The sequence below is a fragment of the Electrophorus electricus genome, chromosome 23 (genome assembly GCF_041902795.1).
Source record: "Electrophorus electricus isolate QZ-2024a chromosome 23, ASM4190279v1, whole genome shotgun sequence".
In the NCBI taxonomy this organism is placed as follows: Eukaryota; Metazoa; Chordata; class Actinopteri; order Gymnotiformes; family Gymnotidae; genus Electrophorus; species Electrophorus electricus.
Genome location: NC_137519.1, coordinates 9,489,548 through 9,513,895, shown reverse-complemented (window position 1 = coordinate 9,513,895; position 24,348 = coordinate 9,489,548). Strand labels below are relative to the sequence as shown.

The 24,348-nt window shown below is 41.4% G+C and overlaps 2 protein-coding genes across 9 annotated transcripts; one reads left to right on the top strand and one right to left on the bottom strand.

The window, feature by feature from the left end:
* Nucleotides 1–313: 313 nt before the first annotated feature.
* mfge8a (milk fat globule EGF and factor V/VIII domain containing a) lies at nt 314–9,353 on the bottom strand. Of its 3 annotated transcripts, none has more exons than XM_027013810.3 (11): nt 9,294–9,330; nt 9,103–9,202; nt 7,834–7,959; nt 7,599–7,730; nt 4,832–4,945; nt 4,437–4,618; nt 4,091–4,246; nt 3,853–3,997; nt 3,466–3,668; nt 3,118–3,273; nt 314–1,640 (listed from the first exon to the last, which is right to left on the bottom strand). In XM_027013810.3, the coding sequence occupies exons 2-11, from the start codon at nt 9,176–9,178 to the stop codon at nt 1,497–1,499; spliced, it is 1,434 nt and encodes a 477-aa protein (XP_026869611.2). In that variant the 5' UTR covers nt 9,179–9,202; nt 9,294–9,330; the 3' UTR covers nt 314–1,496. The 3 variants fall into 3 exon arrangements, with proteins under 3 accessions (XP_026869611.2, XP_026869609.2, XP_081562670.1); XM_027013808.3 differs by having other exon boundaries at nt 9,103–9,205; nt 9,294–9,324; XM_081706544.1 differs by having other exon boundaries at nt 9,103–9,353.
* Nucleotides 9,354–9,641: 288 nt separating this feature from the next.
* cpt1aa (carnitine palmitoyltransferase 1Aa (liver)) lies at nt 9,642–22,421 on the top strand. 6 transcript variants are annotated; one of them, XM_027013806.3, is made up of 19 exons: nt 9,642–9,816; nt 10,689–10,855; nt 10,951–11,093; nt 11,214–11,385; nt 12,226–12,330; nt 12,772–12,909; nt 13,028–13,105; nt 13,185–13,292; nt 13,656–13,743; nt 14,936–15,131; nt 15,604–15,792; nt 16,552–16,657; nt 16,820–16,936; nt 17,091–17,255; nt 17,828–17,959; nt 19,674–19,826; nt 20,134–20,247; nt 20,688–20,780; nt 20,915–22,421. In XM_027013806.3, exons 2-19 carry the CDS (start codon nt 10,715–10,717, stop codon nt 20,987–20,989), a joined length of 2,313 nt encoding a protein of 770 aa, XP_026869607.2. In that variant the 5' UTR covers nt 9,642–9,816; nt 10,689–10,714; the 3' UTR covers nt 20,990–22,421. The 6 variants fall into 6 exon arrangements, 5 of the variants coding, with proteins under 5 accessions (XP_026869607.2, XP_026869608.2, XP_026869606.2 ...); XM_027013807.3 differs by lacking the exon at nt 13,656–13,743 and adding an exon at nt 14,236–14,320 and having other exon boundaries at nt 10,686–10,855; XM_027013805.3 differs by having other exon boundaries at nt 10,686–10,855.
* The last annotated feature ends 1,927 nt before the right edge of the window (nt 22,422–24,348 follow it).

Sequence of the window (24,348 nt, the reverse complement as noted above, 5' to 3'; positions counted from 1 at the left end):
ACTGTAGGGTGAAGGAGGACTATGCTGTGAATGGTGAATATATTGGCTTCTTGGAAAGCTGTAAGAGGAAACACAATGCCAAGATGAGATGTTGCTTTGTTCTCTTTTTCATAATCATTCTCTGAAACACTGTAACTATAATTAGGGCTTTACAAATCCATAGTGATGTCTGGAGGCTCAGTTAAGATTTTACCCATTATAATTTGAAGCCTTCTTGTTGATGTTTGCTGTTTAACTCAGCAACAAAAAGATCAAAGGCGTGCACAACATAGATAAACTTGTACAAAGGCAAGCAAAAACAAAGCAGTGTCCTTCAATCTTTTATTAATGACTGTTAAAGAGAAACAGACAAAATATTTACAATTGGTAAGAAATCCTCAAGATTCTACACTTTTCTCTAAATTTGGTTGTTTAAACTTTATTGTTTAAATCAATAAATAAAAAGGAATAGATTTCAACATGAATTAGAAATCACACTAAAAATGCAAAGAAATATAGCCACTACAATGCAAATGTTGCCACTTCAGATGAATGTGTTGGTACATGTTTAATGTCAATATACTGTTTAAATATAAACTGTTTTAATATACATTTTCAATTAAAGTCTTTCCACAATATTCATGTTTTTTTTCTGTCAATTTATTGCACAATCCCTGACTATACTATAGTCTGATTATAAAAATGAACTCCAAAAACAAAACTCCAAATGAGTATTGAGTCACATGCTTTTTACTTGTGCTCCATTCCTTAAAAGCTTAGGGTAAAACCTTGGGGTAAAACGAGTCACTGGACACCATGCTGATTACGGGGGGCAGTCAAAGGTCCACATAGGCTTGGACACACAGTGAGGTCAAATGACAGGTTTCTGATCTGGCACCACCCAAGAGTAGCAGGAACCTATCCAGAGCTTGTCTGTGCAGGCAGAGTGAAATCTACACTAATGACTGGGGCATTTTACCCATACAGCAGACTCTAATAATGGAGAAGTTGCACTTAAGAAAATGTGTAAGCTAGCTGGACTGTACAAACATTTGGTTGTACATCAGACCCATGGTTAGTGTAAACTAAAAATGTTTGTAACAAAGCGTGTAGGTGTTGAAGAAAAACAAGCCACTGCTAGAAACCCACTATAACATCTCATTCAACAAGCATGTTCAACTTGAACAGTGTCATCTTTCCTTGTGTGATAACTTTGCAGCAACATGCAATACAAAAGAAAGTGCAAATATTAAAATTATAAGCATGTTAAAAACATAGGCAGAAGAGCAAAAGGAATGCTATTACAAAATCCTACAATTCTTAGTTGCAATGCCATTAAGACAATGCAGAGTCAGTACAATTGACGTTTTTGTGCTAAACCCAATCATTAACACACAGTGACTGCGCTATCATCTAGGCATCATGGGCATCAGCAGGAGTCTGAAAGAGAGAGGCCTGGGGCTGTGGGTGGGAAGCAGGGAGAGGGGTCAGGCAGCCCCCAGTCCTCCACAGGGTCTCTAAGCGTCACATCCCAGGAGCTCCATCCGGACAGTGATTCGTTCATGCCACTCCCAGGGGAGGAAGCGCACGAACCGGGCGAAGAAGGGAGGCTCAAACAAGTTCTTTTTGTGTGTGTTGTTGTCAATGTTGCCTTTGAAAATCTGGAATGGATATATGAACAGGACATATGCCAGTGAGTTTGGTGGGTCGGTGTTGGGTGGGTTACGGAGGAAGAAGTTCAGGTATCACACATACATTTTGCATTGAGCAAGGCCATAATTGGGGGCATGTGGAGCGCAAAAATGATTTCAATATAGGAAGATGTAGTTTCACAACTGCCCATAACAACAACCCATAATATGGAATTTTCCACATAAGCCTTTCTTTAGAGAAGCCACAAACTAAACCATGTTGAGAGAATCTTGAGAAGAAGAGACTGCCTATGATCCCAATAAACATCTCATGATAGGCAGTGAGTGCCTCGACCAGAGAAAAATAGGAAACTGTGGATTGATATACCACACAAAGAAGGTCTGGCTTGGGTGGGGCTCCTGTACTTCTTAAAGACTCATAAACAGAACAAACTGAAACTTGGTCACATAACCAAACCCAGCCCTGAAGTCTACTAAGATTCTAAAGACTTGTGTTTTCTTTCTAATTTGCTTAATATTCATCTTTTGGCCAAACAGTGTACATATTCAAAGTCCAGTAAATGCCTAATTTAATTTGCCAGAATTTCTCCCCTTTTGATGTAAAACAGGTGGTCCTTCTGTTACCTAAAGCTTATGTCAGCCTTACTCTCAACAGTCAGAAAGCTGATGCCCCTACAACACACCCGCTTTCTAAGAAAAATCCACATCTATGGTATAATTTGTGTGGAATTGTTACTGTACGCATAGCTGTGCTGTCCAAGTAAAAAATGTTTTTACACATTGATCAATATACTGTGGTGATTGTCTTGGAATAATTGATTCCATGCAGTCTTAAATTTGATTTTATAGATCACACAATTCACACATATCAAGGCATCCCAGTGATGTCATGCTTGCATCTTATAGAATCAGGTGTTATGGTGTTAGAACAAGAAATGCAGACATTACCTCCAGTAAAAGATGCTGGAAGTCAATGTTAGGCTAATTTATTCTACAGTGATTTTTTTTCTTTTTCTTTTCACCTTCCTCTGAGCTAGCCATTTGTGCCTAAGCCTATAATTTAATTTTTAGCATAACATAAAACAAAACAGCTTCCATTCTCTAAAAATGAGGCTTATCTGGTGCCTGAATTTCAGAAGGATTTGCATCGGAATCCTCATTGGTAGGTTCATAGATATATGGTTGTATTACACCAATGCTCCATCTTTGAGAATTATATTCAGTTCCAGTGGAGTACTATAGCAGGAAACAATCTGTGACAGACAGCTGTCAGTCAAGGACCATGCTCAGTCTTTTTTCATGTAGGACTGAAGAGCTAATTATATTGGTTTTTGAGCAGTGCTTTATCATAATTCTGTTTTTACTGAAAATCTGCTGGATATTAAATCATACAAACATTTTTAGGACTCTAACAATTAGTCCCCGAATCTTTAAAATTAAACAAAATTCTAATGCTGTATGTAAAGATGAAAGTGTGCTCACTGACCTTGTCTGCCCTCCTTGTTTCATCTTTTACAACACTCCACGATGTACCATCATCACTGAATGCAATCTTGAAGGCAGACACAAACTGCACAGTGCCAAAGTCTTTGGCTCCCTGCGTGATAATGCCTGCGATTCTTTTAGGCTTCTCCAAGTCCACCTAATGAAGGTATGGCGGAAGCTAATATAAAATCTGTGCACATACAGTTCAAATGAGTTTATTTGGCAACACTGCCATAAAGGCACTATAAATGTTTCTCACCAAAATGAAAACAATATCGTTAAGGTACATAAAGTCCCATGTAGTTATAGGAAATGATAATCCTATTGCTTTTAAAAAAGAAGGTGTCACCTGAAGCCACTCAGATTGGTTGTTGGAGGCTGGAGACCAGGCATTGGTTTTGCCTAGCTTGTCCAGGCGAGCGTAGTGGGGGAGCCAGGTGAACGCATCGATGCCCCAGGTGCGGAAGGCACTGGAAGCTGACAGTTGGCTGTCCAAAACAAGGCGAGACTTCATGCCCAGAGACTCAGCACAGCCCACCGCATTAGATTGCACTGCAAAACAAGCCATTAGATGAGAGGAATCAGAGCGGCACTTTGGCAAAAGTCAGGAATACAAACTTCCCTGCGTGCATTTCCACTACAGGCCAAGAAATAACAATGAGAAATAAATAGGGAATGCATTAGGAAAATGCTGCTAAAGAGGAGGCGATACTCCTCCCTGATTAGGGCACATTACCATCGAGTTCACAGCCAATCAGTTCCATGCGCAGAGTACATGCCTGCCGGCATATCACAGGAATGATGCGGATGTACTGAGTCACAATAGGTGGGTCAAAGAAGTTAGTCTTGGTGCCTTCGTTATCCATGTTCCCGATGAAGACCTGCAGGAACAGCACCTGAGGAGTGAGCAGCAAACCGAGGAGTGGCAATTTAAAAACAGGGAACAGCAGCATTGTTTCAGCTCTGGTGCTCACCACATCTTTCTTCTGACCACGAGCTCTGTACATCATGTAGTTTTTGCCATCAAAGCTAGATGCCACCTTGAAGGTCTTGATAAACTCGGCCGTGCCCATGCGACTTGCTCCTTGGGTAATGATGCCAGTCAGACGCATCTTCATCTGCAGGTCAATCTGCAATCCCAGCATTGGAATATGAGCAGACATTCATATAAAAAGACATGATGAACTTTCTAGGTTTTGTAATCTCATAACTCAATGTCTTCTAATTTCAATAACACCTAAAAATGTCAACAGGCTAGCATTTGCATGCCAAAATTATACCAAGAGACAGTAAGCTGTCCATGTGATATTTCTGACTAACCTCAATCCAAGGGTTCTTGTCATGCGGGTTAGAGCTCCAAGCATTGACAATTCCCTGGTTGTTGAGGCGGGCAAGCTCTGGGCCCCAGCGCTGTAGCCCCAGAATGCCAAAGTGGATGGAGGAGGCGGAGATCTGGGACTCAACTATTCCCCCATCTTCCATTCCTAACAGAGAGATACAACCTGCCAAGGCAGAGACATATTAGCACTAATATATTACTATTACACTATAAACCATTTGTGGCTTTTTAAAAATGTAAAGATGCTATATTGATGCTGCTATTTGGTCAGTCGCTTTTAAAAGTAATTAATTAATTAACTAACTAAAACAGTGTGAATTGTGGCATTAAAAAGTGCGGGTGGTAAAGAAAATGTCTTATTAGTCAGCGTACATACTTAGGTGGCATTGCTTCCCTACGTAAGGGGAGGGGCACTGGCAGGTGTAGTCTCCATCCAGATCTCGGCATATGCCCCTGTTCTTACAAGGCTGGTTGGCACAGTCATTCACATCTAGAAAAATCATACAAGATTCTTATGTTACCTTAAAAAGTGAATTGAAAACAATACAAAATAATGCAATGTTATTATTATTTTTATTATTATTATTATTTAGAGTTGATTAAAGCAAATCTCATTTTAATGCATGTAAAGATTACGAAACCATCCTTTTGGTTTCTCTGTTAGCCACAGCTGAAGGTCTTTGAATCTGCCTTCAGGTCCCTTTAATTGAGCTTCAGGTTAGGCATTTGCTGAGTGATGCGAAGAGCACTAAAATGGAGAGACTGTGTGTTTTTGCGGACAGATGCAAGCCCTACTCTCTCCTCCTTAAAAAGAGCCAGTAGGCTCAGTGGGGCATATCCCACTGTCATCCAGGAATCCTAGACGGCAGAGCGCAGCGTGTCTAGGGGAGATAAACACATCGTGGTGTCCGGAAAGGAACAGGTCACGCCACCTTTAAATCTTCTGTTTACTCCCAGACAATCTAATGACTATTTTCAGATAGGAGGCTTTGAGGGAATGTGGTGACACATGAAGAATGCCTGGGCATGCACAGTGCAGACACACTGCAGCTCCAGGGTCATGACCTCAGACAAAGCCTGGACAGACTCAGCAGTAACACCTGCACAGGACACACAGCGGGGGGAAGGGAGTACTGAAAGTCCAGAAAAGCATTTACAAAAAAGTGAAAAGTAACATAGTTGTTACTAATCTTACTATTCATTTGTTTATTTGCAGTTCCCAGTAATCACCACTAAAGGGTGATTCTTGCTTCCCTTTCATCAAAGACTGAAGCTAAAAAATATATTACAGAAAATGAATGGTGACAGTTTTCTTGTCACCATTTTCCTTATATGGTAACACACCATTCAAATTTAACACACCCTTCAAACTATCATTCAGAACAAGGCTAGTGTTCTATAAATATCGTCCAAAAAAGGAAACAAAAAAACAAGCACATGTTTACTGCTGCTAGCTCAAAACTTGCTCTATCCCAATGTTTATCACAGGCTTGGCATTCAGTAATCCAAAGAGGACACAAAACCCAAAGCAGCATTTACGTCAGCACCAATGGTCCTCATGGAACTGCAGCTCTCTGAACAGCTAATAGGATTGATGAAAACGCAAAACAACTCTGTCTCAGTAGACCATAATTCATTACAATGTGATTTAGTGCATGGAATAATTAAAAAACAAAGTAATCTATGGGTTTTCACCACTCTGTGTTTTCTTTTATCCCAGTGTAGAGACATCAAAGGTTTGCGCTTTGGTCTTCGGAATATGACAAAGTGCATATTTCACTGTTTTTGTTTATGTTTGTATTTTTCACATGGCATCATTTACAGATTAAAAAGAACTCTGGATTGCCTTGGAATAAAAAAAAAAAGAAAAAATGTTAATGCGCCCCTGAACCTCACTGAATATTCTTATTATGTTTGATGAAAATATGTTCTGGATCATTCTTTATGGTAAAGTGCCCAGACTGTTTTGTATAAAACTTCTTAGTGCTTGATGAGAGCTTGCCTAATTGTACTGAACATGCCTGAATGGCGGCTGTTCCTGGCGAAGACTGGTGCTCTCTCAATGCCAGCAGCTGGGATTACATGAGACAAATAAGGATACGTTCTCTGTAAAATCTACTTGGAATTTTCCATCACAAAATAACTAATAAAATTCAAAATCTTAGGGACCAGTGCAGAATTGGTTCAGATGCTGTGTGACTCTCAGAAAGTCTTCTGAAAATAGCAATGTCTCATTTCAGTAATCATCTTAACATTTTACCTTTGTAAAAAGCCATGAGAGTCTGCTACACTCTACAGAAGACTCAATATGGGATACATACAATTAGGAAACAAGCACTTGGGATCTGTCAAGCTAGCAGAAGTAATAAAAGTCACAAACATAACTATTCAACATTGAAAGCCTTTTACCACTTCAGTCCACATAGTTTCACTGAAGATGATATCAAAAATACCCATGTCCTTATTACACACAACAGACTGGAAGACTTCATTCTGAGACCTAAAGTTAAAATAGTTCTGCAGCACAACCTATGGGATATTTGACACTTAAAAATCACATCAGAACAAAAATCTTCCATTTACAAGTCAAGCCTGACCATGGAAATCAAATAACAAATCAAATAACAAATTTATAAATTCCTTCAGTTATAGTATTCCCTAACCATAAGCGCCGTCTGCATCCTGGGCATGTCTGCATGAGTATGAGTAGTTACAGAGCGTCAGAGAGAAAGAAAAATCATAATTTGTCAGAGGGCCTTTCCATTACCACAAGAAAAGTCATGTAGCAGAAATGTTCCTGCTGTAGCTGCGATGGGGGAAGTGTGTCGCAAGAAAACAATGTATTCCAGAACTATGGCCAAAGGCTGGCTCATTCATGTTCCTGTTTGCTGCAAAGTCCTGACTCCTCAATGAGAATTGACATTCAGTTCTTCACCAGCAGAATGATAAATGACACGAAGACAGCATAAGTCATTTTTTGAGTGTCACTTTAAATAATGTAGGCCATGAATATGCAGTTTCCTTTTGGACACATTTTACGATACCCACTGTGCGACGTACGATCAGTAGTAGAATGAATACACAGTTCTGCAAATTAGACAGCTCCTTCTCCCAGCATTATTATGATAAGGTACTTTACTCACTGATTTGACATTGCATGCCCTCAAAGCCAGGCTGGCATTTGCAGATGTAGCCATTAAAAACATCTCCTCGTCTGGAGTTCATGATCACCTCACACTCCCCGTCATTTTTACATGGGTTTGGGCTGCATGGACCTGATAGGGCAAGTTTATTAACACAAGAATAATTTTCCACTGACACTGTTTGAACATATGCAGGTTCAACCTATGTGCTTGACCAACATGAGCTAACCATTACCATTTTCCATAGTATTGCAAGTGTCCCCTGCAAACCCTTCAGCACAGATGCAGAGGAAGGGTTCTTCTCCCACACCGGTCACACACGTACCTCCATTGTGGCAAACATTCACCTCGCAATATTCTCCTACAAGGACACAGAAATGCACGCACACACACGCACACACGCACACACACATAGACATAGACATAGACATAACCAACCAACCAACCCCCCCCCCCCCCCCCCCCCCAAACATGCACACACACACAAACAAACAAACAAACAAGAATTCAGCTAATTTCAGAGTTAAAGTATGAACAGAATGGTTATTTGAAGCATTTTGGGAACAGATTGCCTTGCCCTGCATGTTAAGTTTGGCGAGAGAAAAAGAGGCGAACAGGGAGGGCGTGTTTTACGTGGCTCAATTGGAGCAGCACACAGAACAGTACAAAGGGGGTCCGAACTGTGAGTAGCATGGGCAATGGGGCTTCGGCATCTGCAAAGGCTGACAGACCCCATGTGTCAAACAATTTCTGTAATAATTCATAAATAATTAACAGGAAACGACAGTGGAATAAAGGGATGACACCTACTGTGAAACTAATTAATATGGAAATCGCTCAGGAAAAGAGCGATGTAAATGTAAATATTCAGGATAGCAATTGCTGCTGTATGAAGATGTCTGATGGGAATGTGTATAAAATGGTACATCAAGAGCATGTGGTTTCAATGTAATATTGGTTTCAGCAACAAAAAGGAAACTTAATGAGAGATGACAAATAAATCTGCCTTGAGAAGATCCTTGAACGGTACCGTATACCTAATCTTAAAAATTTGTTAGGACACCAATCCTGGGAATTAGGTCAAACAAGCTATAGAAATAAGATTTAGCAAGATAGCAAGAGAGTTGCTATTATTAAATTCAGTCAATAAAAACTTATTACACTTTGTAAAGAATAAAACACAATGTAGGAGAATGTGTTATCGTAAATACAGCGACGCCAATGAGACAACACAATACAAATGGTAATAGAAATATGACAGAGTCCGCCCCCGTCCAGTCATTTGTTAATCGCATTGTCACTTTGTTTTAAATCGTATCAAAAATTAAAATGAGTTAAACTTAACAAAATCAAACCATGTGCTGGTTTTATAGATAGATAACTGATCCCATATAGGCAACTAACGAATGCCTTGAAGATATTCAAGTTCTGTTTAAAATGAAGAGAAAAATACCACAAACTACGTGACATGGAACATAATCCCTGATCTCACATAACGACTTACCATTTACACCGCAAATACAGCAAACGATTAAACCGGCGATGCCGAGATCAAAGGGACGGAATCGTCTATACCTCATGCTGGTTCACTGCTGAATGTATTTCTGCTGAAATGCAAGTATGTTTACTTTTTCAAAAGTTATCCTGACGTCATTCAACAGCACATAAGGTTCCTTCAGCTTAATGAGGTTTTACCGGGACTGGTGTAAGCAACCTTCAGCTTAATGAGGTCGGTTTTACCGGGACTGATGTAGGTTAAGGACCAAATCCGTTCTTTGAACTATTTTTGAATATTGTGCGTTCCTATGGCCACCTATTGGTAGAATCGAGGTAATGTCAAACCGGCAGGACAACCGTAAATATATATAGCTATTTGCTGGTAGCTTTAAAAATGGTCTTTATAATTTTGTTAAATGTTCAGACGTTACATGTTAAATGCTTAGCTGTTAAACAAAATGGATAATTTTTTTTTCGGTACCCAGTTTCACTCCGCTCCTTCGGGTGGCGCTGTTCTAACTTACTGCTTTTGACGCGGTGGGCAGCGGGAGCGAAACCTTACTATGAGGGCACAAGATGCGCCCACAGACTTATTAGCTAGTTAGCTTCTTCATAGAACTTGGTGTCCTGGCTGACTATCTAGCGTTCAAAGAGAAATAATCCAGAGACCTATATCCCTAGATCGATTGCACTTGAAAGGTGCTACAAACAATCTTACAAGGTAACTTATCGGACGCATCAGCACACATTAAGTATGGCATCTCGCTAACGTTAGATGATTGGCGAACAAACTGTCGAGAAGAATGCGGAGAGACATAATCACATAACCAACATGATAATCATTATGAGAACATCTTTTCGCGATAGTCTTGACAACCTGCTTGCTATTTAGCAAGCTAACGGTCTACATATCTGTTTTCGCCAGGGAGCGGCAGTATATAGGTTTGCTAAATTAGCTAGTCGCTTCCTGACATTGGCTGTCTTCCTCTACTAACTACGAGTTCTGTCAAAGCTATCCAACTAATTTAAGTCCATGAAGTGCTTCGCCGCTTGATAAATTATAACAGCAACGTCTACCTAGATTTGTGAAACAACGATCATGTAAACGGCGTATATGACGTGTCATTCATCCCAGGTCAATACCGCAGTTCTCTTGACAGTAGCCACCTAGGTGCATCTAAGGAATGCTGGCTAGGATGCGATATATCCGCGTCGCATCTAAGATATGTGCATTCACGCGTTTAGCTAAAGGAAAGATTTATATATCCTTTGCACAGCAGCTTGATCTGCTGCGAACTGCATTGTTCATCATTCCACTTTAATGCGTAGTATTTAGCCTATTTCTGGACCTGTGGATTAGGTGGTGACTTGTGAAATTCATTTTCTCTTTTGTATGTAACAGATATGTTATAGGCAGCCAGATAGAGTCTACAGTCATTAGGCATATAGCATCTTGTGTAACTACAGATTGGATACACCCATCTCCTTTGACTTGGTTTACACTGGCATTACCAACAGGTTATCCATCTCCTTTATTCTATTCTGATATCTGCTTAAATTCTGTCATTTTTTTCTCCCTGTCTTTCAAAGTAGGTTTTGCTGACTGTGACCCAGTCAGTATGGCAGAGGCTCACCAAGCAGTGGCCTTCCAATTCACTGTGTCCCCTGATGGCATTGACCTGCAGCTTAGCCATGAAGCCCTGCGCCAGGTCTACCTGTCTGGCCTTCACTCATGGAAGAAGAGGTTCATCCGCTTCAGGGTAACATATCACATGCTGATGCATTCCCTTCAATACACAGAGGCTGGAGAATGGTAGAATCATGTACGTATTCTTCAATGGAAATGTGTCCACAGAATGGGATTATGAATGGCGTGTATCCAGGCAGCGCCCCCGGGTTTGTGGTGGTGCTAGCGGGGTACATGGGAAGGGCAAAATATGTTCAGGCGGACCCCTCCTTAGGTCTCTTCTGTAAACTTGGACAATACATACCAGTGAGGTAAAGCTAGATCTGACTTCTGAGTTGATTGCATGATGTAATCCATATAAAGTCACTGTCATAAGGTATGTTTGTGTAGTTTGCATAGTTTGCATGCTCTTTTGTTTCCCCTGGCTGCAGTAACTATATGTCCTTGGAAACCCAAAGGAGAGTGGGTGGCATTCTGGTGGGCACAGGACTCTGGGTGGCCATCATATATACCATGAGGAACGTCCTGAAGTTCCTGCTGTCCTGGCACGGCTGGATGAGTGAAAGGCATGGTGCTGCAACATGGAAGTCGCGTGTCTGGCTGGTGAGGATCATTAGGCCAGCCAGCGAGGCTTTCAGGGCTCTACGTTCATGGCCCTGCCTGGGTGCTAAACCTGACTAACACTGCTTTTTGACTAATTTTGAAGGTTGCATTTGCATCTATCACTAACTTTAAATTTTGTAGATAGGAATATTGCACATGCAACAAGGTACGTGGAGTGGTGCAAGAGGAAATGTGACATTTCAAATCTGCCAGTGCGACAGTAGTGTTGAACCCATTTTGTCTTAAAACAGCACTTGTGCTACTGCTTCCTTGGTCCTGCTCTTAGCGCAAACTCAGTCAACAAGGTGTTTCTCACTTCAGGTAGTCTCATAAAGACATGTCCACTTTCTCACAGTGGGCTTTTGACCATGAACATCACCCCACTAACAATATGTCCCCCTATTACTTCTGAAATACAGTGCTTAATTATTTTTTAAGGAAAACAGTTATTTTATGATTATTAAATGTGAATCAGACAGTTGGCATGTCATTGCGCACACAAACTTATATAATTCAAATAATTGGTTATTTCACAATTATGTAAATATTAACTTTATTCTCATCATGGAGAACAGAAGTAAACAATAATGCTTAATAATGCAGAAATCCCTGACAAGTATCGCTGTTTCATCCATGACTTTCTTGTTTGTGCTTTTGTTCCTGCACGCTTGCTGCCATGACAAAATTGTCACTGCTGTCACCAGCTCATGCTTTGCTTTGAATAGAAATGAGGACTTAATCTGATTTCATATTGAGGTGACATGTCTCACTACACCTGCTGATCATATATTCAGTCTAACCCTACATCTTTTTGTAATCTGTGTAAATGTGTGTTCATAGGCACTAGTGAGGATCTTCTCTGGGATACAAACACCTACACTGTGCAGCTTCCAGACTTCACTGCCAAATTTACCTGTTCCCTCTGTGAAGGACACCATGACAAGAGTAAGCCAAACTACTTCTTAAAGCTTCATAAAGAACATAGTTTTAAAATATTCAAAACATTAATCATACAGTTGGACAGCTCATCATTCTAATTTACTTTTAATAAATTTTCAGATTGGTAAGAGGTCAACGGTGGTTTAACTTTGTAGCTGGACCTGGGTCTAATTTTCATTTAGCTTGGCTTGGTATTTGTCACCTTAAAATATGAGGTACAGCGTGTGATGTTTTTACTTACTAAAAGGCACGCTCTTATATATTAATAGACTGAAATTGTGTTGATATGGATGTAATACTGAATGCAAGTGCCACTAGTAATTGAACTTGGCCCTTGGAGGAAAACTAACATCAACATTAATCTGTGTGACCCTTGTTTCATACATAGATTGTGAGTGCTGTAATACTGGACTTGGTCACGCCTTACTAATGTCTCTGTGCCCACAGTATCTGGAGTCTGTGCGCCCTCTTCTGGAAGAAAAGGAGTATAAAAGAATGGAAGTACTCACTTTAGACTTTCAGAAGAATTATGCCCCTAAACTCCAGTGGTATTTGAGGTTGAAATCCTTGTGGGCAACCAATTACGTAAGTTTGATTGCTTTTTTGCTTTTTGGTCATGTTGCTAAATATCTAAGGCTTTATTACAGCCAATTTGATATGTGTCCTTATATCACTCTTTTTTGAAACGGGGTCCTGGTTCCAGGTCAGTGATTGGTGGGAGGAGTATATCTACCTTAGAAGCCGCAACCCAATTATGGTCAACAGCAACTACTATGTAATGGTAAGCCGCGTTCTACTAGTTCCTCTGATCAGGGTATTGCTGGCCCTCTCTAACTTCAGTTTCACCTCCTTCCCTCCAGGACTTTCTCTACGTCTTTCCCACACAGCGGCAGGCAGCCAGGGCTGGTAATGCCATCCATTCCATCATGCTTTACAGGAAGAAACTGGACCGAGCTGAGATAAAACCGGTTAGAACATCTTTACCTTTGCGAAATTATATTTCACACAGTGAAGCAGTGTGTGTAGAGAGACCAAATAATGCTTTTTGGTAGTAGGAATGTTAACACTTGGGAATTAAATATCTACTTTAAATGCTTTGTTGTTCACTTTGGGCCATTTCGGCTACCTGCTTTGAAACACTAACCAAATAATGTGCTTCAGCTATTTATTTATTTCAGCCAATTACACCTATAACAGCATGATTGTGTGTTTTGGCTTGACCGTTTGGAATACTCTAAATGACATCTTTCCAGATTGGTCAGCTCTCTGCTTGAGTTTCTCTGCTGATTAAAAAAAAAAAACATTTTTCTTCATGCCTCCTGTTGGAGCAGCTCTTTGCCCTAGCAAGCAGCGTACCATTCTGCTCTGCCCAGTGGGAGCGGCTGTTCAACACTAGCCGCATCCCAGGACAGGAGAGGGGTAAGACGGGCAAGCCCCACCCCTGCTTAACTAATCCCCTTCCCCCATGACATCTGCTGTGCTAGTCCTGGGCTACCAGTCATTCCAATTAGTGATTAATTGGGGAAAAATCTTTACACGTTAAAAGCATTGTCTGTCCCATTGACCGGTTAATTGCCTTGAGCATAGAGACTGTAGAGTGCTGGTTAAACAGGGCATTCTGTTCAAGCTCCAGGTCTCCTCATTCCCATTTCATTCCTCTAGCATATCAGAATTTTCTTTTGTGTCTGTGTGCGTGTATGTATGTGTGTATATATGTATGTTTCCCCTGGAATTGCAACTAAGATCCCTTTCCTTGAGTCCATTGAGTTCAGCTCGAACTCCCTTGCTCTCTTCCTACAGTTTATTCCCTACAGTGCAGAGTTCCTATAGGACGTCGATAGCTGCTTGGCCCGTTTAAGCCCCTCCTCCCCTCCCCTATTTTATTTGACCTCTTCCTCTCTACTTTTTCAGTTTTTGCTGCAAAACACTATTCCCATGTGCTCATCACAGTATGAGCGCATGTTCAACACCAGTCGTGTTCCAGGCATAGACTCAGGTACCGACCCCAGACACATCACAGTCCGTACGCAAATCCCAGCACTGCAGCATGCTTCACGGCTGTCTGCCGTAAACCTAACAGACTTCAGTCGATTTCCTTTTGATCTGTGATTACCACCTTAAGGACTGATGACAAGATCAAGCTAATCTGTTTCGCCTTAATCTGTTTATTTCAGTGAATCTACTAGCTCCAGCTTGTGCGCGTGTGTGTGCGTTTAAACATAAGAAAGCACTCAGAGTGCAGAGCAAGGCCATTTTTAGTATTTAGTACTGTTTTATCATCTATCTCTATACATATCTCTGGATTTTTTTCCACCATAACCTTGTAATTCAAGATCTCCATTCATGGCTTGTACAAAAGATCAGACATTTATTTCATGTCAAAGTACTGCTAAATATGATGTCCTGGGGCCAGGGTGTTGGTTGGCGGGATAACCTGATGACTAGTATGCATTGTTCGTACATGAAATAATTGTCTTGACCTGACTCATTCCCATGATCCCAATATTGTGGCATGTTGTGTTATAATTACTGATTGTGCTGGAGTCTCTGAATTTAATATTTTTTTGTACACTTCAGCCTCCCCTCCATTCTCTCGTCCTTGTGACTGCAGACACCCTCCAGCACGTGTCGAACAGCAGGCATATTGCGGTGTACCACAGGGGGCGTTACTTCAAGGTGGGGATGTTTTATGATGGGCGGCTGCTGTTGCCACGGGAGATAGAGCAGCAGATGGAGAGGATCCTAGCTGACACATCAGAGCCTCAACCAGGAGAGGAGAAGCTTGCTGCCCTCACAGCAGGAGACAGGTGTTGTATTGGTCCTGTCTTGTATTTATTTATTGTTTGACATTTTTGTACTATATTGGATTGTTTGCACTTGTGTAGCATGTTGTCTGTTGCACTGTTGTTTTTTTTGTTGCACCATGGTCCTGGAGGAACATTGTCTCGTTTTTGCTGTGTACTTGTATATAGCTGAAATGACAGTAAAGCCACTTTGAACTTTGAGGTGCTATTCCCACACATTAGACAGGGTTGAACGGGAAGGTCCATTTGCAGGGGGTGCTGTGGATATGGTTGCTTAATGGTCTGACCCAAGCTAGCTATAATATGCAATAGTGGTAGTGGGTGAACTTGGTTTGTCTATGACTAGAAAGCAGAACAGAAGACAAGAAGACGACAGTCTAGGATTCTTGACTTCCTGGTAGAAAATGGTGAGAAGTGTTCAGTGTATTCAGTCTCAGATGTTGAGAGGTGGCTCACACGTTGCTTTGTGTGTCAGAGTACCTTGGGCATGTGCTCGTGACGCCTACCTCAGGCTGGGCAAGAACCGGCAGTCCCTGGACGCTGTGGAGAAAGCCGCCTTCTTTGTCACGCTGGATGACACAGAGCAGCGCCATGATCCAAACAACCCAGTGGAGTCCCTGCGCCGCTACGCCAAGTCCCTCCTGCATGGCAACTGCTATGATAGGTAAATGGAGAGCTCAAGAGCGCCACCTGCTTTGTTGGTAGCTTGTTGCAAGTTGTCCACTTCAATGGCTTAAAGCTGCTGTTATGGATGTTATAGTCCTTGCTGATTTTCACATGGCTACTAAAAACTTCACCCCCTTCCTTTAATGCAACATCCACTGTCCAAGCTTTTCTCCAAAGCCAAAGATGTGCACATGGAGTATTTATTTTAACCCAGGGGCGTCACTGGAGTGGGCCGTCAGGTCTTGAGCCACGAATGTTTCGATGCCAGCCCCGAAAGATTTTGTCCAACTCAGGGTTGGTAAAAACTGTGCTTTTGCACTGCTGTCACTTTTAAAAGTTACACTGCAGTATCTTTTTAAGACAGTGTTGCGCTTAATTACTGGCGATAACATTGAAGTTCTTGACTAACATTGTGCTCAACTGTGGCCATTCTAGGGGAAAAATATTTTGTGGCTAGGCTCAAGTCATTGGTGGCTGGAGCCTCGAATTAAACATCCCTAGTAATGCCCCTAGTCTAACTTCCTATGTACTGCATGCACCTGCAAAATATTTGACAGGCAGGGAGGACCGCCTCTATATAGACAAGGATCCTCATTGGTTATTCCCAGTAACATCACCCTGTTGAAATGTATTGCTGCTTATTACAGAGCCTAGGACAGTCATGAGACATTATCTTACTCAATGCAGCTGGTTTAGTGATGGTGATCTTAAAGTGAATCTCTTATAGCAGCATTATTTTAAAATCCTGCACTTTCAGGTGGTTTGATAAGTCTTTCAACCTGATCGTTTACAAGAACGGAACAATGGGTCTGAATGCAGAACACAGCTGGGCTGATGCTCCCATTATAGGCCACCTCTGGGAGGTATGTGCGTGCTGTTACTCAGATACGGTAACCCACATACTGTAATCAGTACAGCATATAATTATATGTTTATCTTATGCTCATATTATGGAGGCATTTTTATGGCTTTGTTTTTTTTTTGTGTGTTTATTATTATTATTATTATTTTTTTTTTAATTAAAGCATGTGCTGTTTATGGACCCCGTCAAGCTGGGTTATACATCTGATGGCCACTGTAAAGGCCAGCCTCACCGCAGCCTTCCTGGACCTCAGAGACTGCAATGGAGCATCCCGTCTGAGGTTGGTTACCAAAGCTACCAAAAGCAACAACCCCTTTTGTTCCCCCCTATTTGCCCACTTACTGTACTCAGTAGATCACCAGCAGCTAAGTGTCTGAAGTCAGTCCCATGCCTGTTTTTTACATCACTGATACACTCTTTCCATTCCTCGTTAGTGCCAGAGCATGATCGACAACTCCCTGGCAGTGGCCCAGGCTCTGGCCGATGACGTTGACATCCACATCATCCCCTTTGAGGATTTTGGGAAAGGCCTGATCAAGAAATGCAAGACCAGCCCAGATGCCTTCATCCAGATCGCTCTGCAGCTTGCCTACTTCCGGGTGAGTTCACAGTGCAGGGTGAAGGGTGACTTGTACAGAATTTTTGTGCCACTTTATTAGAAACATATGCCCAGTAAATTGAAGTAGCTGACATAAGTAGGTAGGCAGCCAATATGTTTCAAGTTCAAGTTTGGTTAATTCGTCACATACATAGTCATAGTTTCCATGTGCAGTTGGTTATCTTCAGGTCCTGCATCTTTCCAAACCCTGTGGACTTGATCATTTTGGGTAGCAGGCCCCCCCTCAGTAAACACTGCCATGTGTTACACACATGTACCAGTTCAACACCCACTACCATGTCACTGCCATGTCAGTGCTGTATTAAAAAAAAAAAAAAAAAAAAAAAAAAAAGCTTCCACCACCCAAATATTAAATGGTCAGCAGTGGTCCTGGGGTTAGAATCAGACCATTGATGCAATTGATAAATGGAGTGGAAAGAGTAATTGTGCATGTCTTAGGATGGACAGCTTGTAACTGGACATTTAGAAGGTAAGGGTAGGGACAAGATAAGCGTTTCTAATAAAGTGGTGAGTGAGTGTAGTTCCCACACTAAAGTTTTATGTGCTTTGCAGGACAAAGGGAAGTTTTGCCTGACTTACGAGGCATCCATGACTCGTCTGTTCAGAGAGGGACGGACAGAGACCGTACGCTCCTGCACCATGGAGACGTGTGCTTTCGTCAGGGCCATCGTCAACGCAGAGCCGGTACTATACAGCACTGGCCTCGAAACACCGCAGAGCATTCGGGCACATTGAATAACACTGCAGATTTCAGCCGAAGAATGCTACCGTTTGTGCACTTGCTGGTTTAAATATGTTAGCCTCAGCCAAAAGTGGTGGTTGGGTTGAGATGTGTTGCTTCTTAGTAAACCATGAGTGCGTTTGGTAGCAAGCGGGAAGGTGCCTTCACCAAGCAGACAATGACATTCACATGTGACCATGTACCTTTTGTCAAGCTCAGGATCAGATTCTCACACTCATAACACCTTTCAGCCTTACACATTATGGCACCTGTAACTGTTTTTGGAAAAGGTTGTGCCAAGTGATTCCTTAAGAACTGGTAAAAATGAGGGAAAGAAAGCTTCAGTCCATTTATTCATTTAATTATAATTTTTTCAAATAGCTACTATACTATTGTTTTTTATTTTCTCTTCATTGCAAAGCAGTCATGGGGCTCTAGTGAAGTAGTTTTGCTTTTTGTGCAGTTTTAGTTTCCCTGTTGCTATTTTGACATGTATATTAGATAAAAGCACATTTTCCAAACCTTTTCCACTGAACTCCTTTCTAACTGCTTAATGCAAATGTGCAGGAAAACTTATGGAGATGGGAAACCAAGACAAGTGTAATCCTTGTGAAAACTGAAGCAAGCATGACCAGTTATGAGGCACAGTGTCATTATCTTGAAATTACGGAAGTATTAAATGTTCAATCTGCTGGCCTTCCACTGAGCTTTTCTGCTCGCTGTGCTCTCCTGACGTACGCATGAGTGACTTGCAGAACTCCAGCACAACACAGTTGGAATTTGGGCCGGGTAGCATGTGCTGGGCCGGTTACCATGCCCACTGTTTGAAAAGGCTAACGTTTTGGAACACTCTGGCTATAGCATTCCATCTGGAGCATGCCTCAGGAGTGCACTGAGCCTGCACTCCGACAGTCTCTGAATTTATGGGTGATCGTATGCTTTGGCATTTAGGCAATACATTTTAAAACGCATGCAAATTTCTTATTGGCAAAAACGTTACGTGCATGTCTGAGGCGGGGGTTGAGTTATGGTACACTACAGTGGGAGATGAACTGAGGTTTTACCTGTCTGTAGCTTGCCCAGACAGGAGCCACTTCATCTGGGGAATGCAGGGTTTGATCAGTGGCATTGTGAAATGGTTTGTAATGCCAGTTCAAAGCACATGATTAAACATTTAATCCTGCACTTACCTATTTACATGAACATGCTTTTAAAAATAACACTCTGACAGAGTTCTGTCTTAATGGTCTCCTTAGACTTGTCTAATAACTAGCATAAGGACTTCTTCCTTTGAGACAACAAAGCACTTTTGTAAGCTGCTCTGAACAAGAGCACCTGCTAAATGTTGTAAATGTAAAATAAATGTAATGGTGGCCAGAAGTAAATGATAATAAATAGCAGTAGAAAGGCAGTATTCCCTTTAGGAAAGATGGAACTGCATGTCCTGGCTTTGCAGCCTAGCTGGCCAAGACTTTATAAGCAAAAGGTGTTTTATTAACAGTAAAAGCAAGCGTTGCCTAGCAACTCCCATGCAGTCCTTGCAACCAAATTGTGATGATCCTCTACAACAACCATGTGATCTTTTACTTATAATGTCAGTTTTACTTTTGGAGATTTTGTTTTTTTAGTCAGTGCTGAAGAGAAACAATGACCCTTCTCTCATGTCTTTTTGCTCAGAAAGAGAAGAAGCTGAGCTTGCTCCAGACAGCGGCCAAGAAGCACCAGCAGATGTACCGCATGGCCATGACAGGCAAAGGTATCGACCGACATCTGTTCTGCCTCTACCTGGTGTCGAAGTACCTGCAACTGGACTCCCCCTTCCTTAAAGAGGTAGGATGAGAATGGAGCCAAAATCAATGAGTGAGCCAACACCTCTGGATGCTTTCTTCCTCATCTGAAGTGACTTTTTTGCAAAGATGCATGATTGAAACTTGATGTAAACTCACTCTGCTGGTATTAGCAATGCCTGGGTTATCGATACCACTAAAATGCTTTAGTTTCCAGTATTAATACAGTGTTATTTCATCCAAAATTATTGTCTCTGTGTAATATAGAATTGACTCTGGTGATGGAAGGTGATGAGGTTCTTCCAGAGCAGTAGCACTGACGGCACCTGGGGCGCTCTCGTCCTCTACAGGTGCTGTCCGAGCCATGGAGGTTGTCTACCAGTCAGACTCCTCTTCAGCAGCCTGAGCTGTTTGATCTCGTCAGGCACCCCGAGCTCGTGTCCAGTGGCGGAGGTTTCGGCCCGGTGAGACCCACAGAAATGCAGTTTCCTTAGCATCAATACCTTGTGCGTCGCAGATTGAGTCGGTTTTAAGCAGCCACTCAAGGTTTATTTTACTTTTGGGGCTAAAGGGCATGTAAGTGAGACCTGAGTCATTGTGCTTGTGCAGAAGCCTAGGGTGTGCTGTCTTTGGACACAGTGTTCCCAATTACAGGTGATGACAGCCTGGTTTAACGGAATGGTTACGATGGTAAATCATAAATAAACACCATTGTAAAGCTGTTTGGAATCAACATTTCACATTTTAGTCCATTTAAAAAGAAAAAAAAAAAAAAAACCAAACTGTGCCCATCGCTGCCAGGACAGCTGACAATCAGGTCCAATTCCACAAACTTCCTTCAGGAATTCACATGTGGTAAGCGAATGTGGTATGTGTCCTAGAAGGTGGTTTTGTGCTGTTCCAGGTGGCTGATGATGGTTATGGTGTGGCTTACATTATTGTGGGGGAGAACCTTATTAACTTCCACATCTCCTGCAAGCGCTCCAGTCCAGAAACGGTCAGTAAAGAACCACACACCAGACTTGTACTCATACACATTTATACTGTTAACACCACATGACTGCCTTGATGATTGATTTGATTTTTATTTATTTATTTCCCCCCCCCCCCCCCCCCCCTTCCCACCTTCAGGACTCTCATCGCTTTGGCAACCACATCAGACAGGCAATGCTTGACATGTTGGACTTGTTTCAGCTACCGCTATAGGCCCTGAAATGAAAACTCACTGTTTTCTTTTGTTCTGTATTATGGTTTTAAACAACCTTGCAATACGAAACATGCTTCTGAGTTCATTTATAATTGATTTGACATCATTTGTGTATGTGAATGAGAGAAAAATGTCTGTCTGGGGGTCTGTGCGAGTGCATGTCTGTGTGAGCATCTGTGCATGCATGGGTGTTTGTTTATATGCAAGTATGTATAAGCAAGTTCTGTCTGAGTCCCACTTCAAAAGCAGTGGCACTACCGGAGCTGGTGCCTTAATGAGACATGTAAAGGGAAGTGTAAGGGTTAATCAGTAGCCAGTTTAACTTAAGCCCATTAATCAATTGCATTAAACACTAATTTAACAGGTGGTGACCTCGCTCCCAGCCCTTAATACATTTACATAATGAATAAGGATTGCATTCAAAACCACAAGAACTAACAGTCTGCTGACATTTCAACTTGCATTTCAAGTAGGCGAAATAACTGCCTGACCATAGGTCACTGAGGAAGTCGTTTATTTCCATTGGCTAACCTCGTGCAGAGCTCCACAGTCTAGATGTAGCTGATGACGTCATTGTGGTGAATCTTGCCTGAGGTGTTACCGAGCGCTGACCTTGTGGTTGCAGCAGAGATGGGCTTTGCTGGCTTTCTCAGCCGTTCAGCTTCATTCCTGGTGTGGTGCATTGCACACATCATGGCTTAAAGAGTCTTTACAGAGTGCAAGTGCTGTGATGCATGCGCACTGAGTAGCCTCTGGGCATAAAGGGTCGCAGGGCATAGTTCACAGCACTATGAAGGATGAAGTCATAATTCCACCCCCCACCCCCCCACATGAACAATTGGAGTAGAGTAGGTTTTTTATGGATTTTTATTTATTTTTTTCGTTTTCTTGTTCATTTTCAGCTTTACCATAGAAGATAGGCATGCATGAAACAATACTGTACTAAATTAAGAGTAGCTTTTAGGGATTCCTACCTACACCCAGATATAGGATGTTTTATTGTTCAGAGAAGGCTACAAACATTGGTGAACATTTTGTTTTTATTTCATTTTGTAGTGTTTTGCTTCAAGGTTTTACGTTTGGAAATAACTCAAACTTTTATTTATTTTGTGATCATTTATAAAGCTATTTATTGTGCTTGTTATTGCACAGACTATGTACAATGAATGTCACTTTAAATGTTTGTCTCTGTCCATAACAAAGCAATGATGTGGAATATTCATGGATTTAAAAAAATAATAATTTGCACCCATACATGTGCTTTATGCCCAAATACAGTAACAGTTAGAAGATCAGTCACATGGTTTTTTTGATCAGTCATTTGCAAGACTAGCCTTCATGAAGGTGCATTCATATAGCTCTTATATATAATCCGTATCCATAGTTTTAAAGTCCAGTAAGACAATTGTATTAAAGACTTCTAAGTCAAAAGTCTGGCCATTCCATTTATCCTGCCACAATTCTCACTGGTCCTGCCAAGTAAAGGTTCATTTTATATGGTCCCTGAGAAGTTACAGGTGCCACCAGAATCTAAATGCAGTTTAAGAAATGTACCAATCAGCCATAACATTAAAACCGTCTGCCTAATATTGCACAAGTCCCCCTCTTGCTGCAAATATAGCTCAGAACTGTTGAGGCATGGACTCTCAAGACATCTGAAGGTCTCCTGTAGTGTATATAGCACCAGCATGTTAACAGCAGATCCTTTAAATCTTGTAAGGTACACGTTTGGGTTTGTACTTGTTTTTTTCCAGCTCATCCCAGATGCTCAATTGGATTGAGATCCAGGGAATTTGGAGGCCAGTCAACACATTGCCATGTTCTTCAAACCATTCCTGAACAAATATTTTGCAGTATGTCAAGGTGCCATTAGCCTGCTGAAAAAGCCCAGTGACATTAGGGAATACCATTGCCATGAAGGGGTGTACTTGGTCTGCAACAATGTTGAGGTTGTACATGTCAAAGTAACGTCCACATGGATGCCAAGATGCAATGTTTCACAGCAGAACATTGCTCTGAGCACACTGCCTCCATCAGCTTGCCTTCTTCCCACATACCACTTTTCTTTCAACGATGTGTCCTTGCTTATTTTGAAGATTGTTCTGGTTACTGTGAACTAGCGAAACTTTTAAGAATGGACCCATGTTTCCACTGGTTTGAGAGTTCAACAATTACATATCAGGATGTGGGTGTTGTGTGAAAGCATATCTAACTGTCCAGAATCAACTTTTTTCCCAGCTTTTTCAGACTCATTGATGATTCATTGCTGCACTTATTTTGCTTTTAGTTGTAAATGGAGGAAAAGCAGGTAAGCGACTTTACTAGGAGATGCCACGACCCCTGGCCTTCATCCACTTGCTTCACTGGGTTTGTTGGTTCCAGACCAGAAAGATTATGGGGCTAGAGCAGCACTAGTTTTGTTGGCTGAGAGCCTTTTTGTGGAGGAGAAATATGGAACCATTCAAGATTTTGGCATCGGTACAGATGATCTTTACATGTTTGTCCATTTTTCCTACTTTCAATACCTCAACTTCAAGAAATGACTGCTACTTAAGATATCTCACCCCTTAACAGGTGCAAAATGTTACTGATTGTTGTATGTAAACTATATGATTTATTTTTGGAAGCCTTCTATTCCCTTGTTGCTCTTTGCTCATGGGCATAGTTCAATATATGACAAACTACAAAGGCATCATGAAGCAATGGCAGCTAGGATCTGGTGAAGTGAGATATAATATTGAGGAGGCAGGTTATTTTGTCATAATGGAAAAAAATGGGTATTTGGAAAAAAATATTTGTGGCAAACCCAAAACCCATGTGATTTTTTTTTTGGGTTGCCCAATATGCCTTGCAGTATTTGCCAAAACGTGTAGTCTGGAAGGATGACATGTCAAAATTTGAAATGTAGAAGTGAGCTGTGGTTCAAACAAACAACGTACAAAAGGCAAAACAAACCAAAACTCAAACAATGGAAGACAATGGACATAGACAGGGCAGACAAACAATCATGATAATACTAGAAACATTCACAGCAGGTACAAGGGCAACAACACAGTAGAAACAACAACAATGAGAGATAAACAGTTTAAATAGGCAGCACAACTGAACTGAAACAAGGAACATCTGATGACATTAACTTGTTTGGAACAACAGGATGAATAACAAGGTTGGAAAGAGGGGAAAGGAAAACGAAGCCATTTGGTGGAAATCACCAGTGGAGAGAGAGAAACACAAACAAGGGGGACCAGTACAAATTCTAGCTAACAGATTAATAAATTATCATTGTCCAGGCTACCTACCAGTAAACCTCCTGTATACAAGCAGATCAATTCTACTAAAAATAAATCTCATAGCATCA

What these genes read in the sequence shown, in the direction of transcription:
- mfge8a (XM_081706544.1), bottom strand. Translation starts at nt 9,178, where the DNA reads ATGAGGTATAGACGATTCCGTCCCTTTGATCTCGGCATCGCCGGTTTA. An exon ending in CTGTATTTGCGGTGTAAATG is followed by an intron (nt 7,960 to 9,102) that starts GTAAGTCGTTAT and finishes GTGTCCTTGTAG; the next exon opens with GAGAATATTGCGAGGTGAAT. An exon ending in GTGGTCAGAAGAAAGATGTG is followed by an intron (nt 3,998 to 4,090) that starts GTGAGCACCAGA and finishes CTGTTCCTGCAG; the next exon opens with GTCTTCATCGGGAACATGGA.
- cpt1aa (XM_027013806.3), top strand. Translation starts at nt 10,715, where the DNA reads ATGGCAGAGGCTCACCAAGCAGTGGCCTTCCAATTCACTGTGTCCCCT. An exon ending in AGAGGTTCATCCGCTTCAGG is followed by an intron (nt 10,856 to 10,950) that starts GTAACATATCAC and finishes ATGTGTCCACAG; the next exon opens with AATGGGATTATGAATGGCGT. An exon ending in ACTCCCCCTTCCTTAAAGAG is followed by an intron (nt 19,827 to 20,133) that starts GTAGGATGAGAA and finishes CGTCCTCTACAG; the next exon opens with GTGCTGTCCGAGCCATGGAG.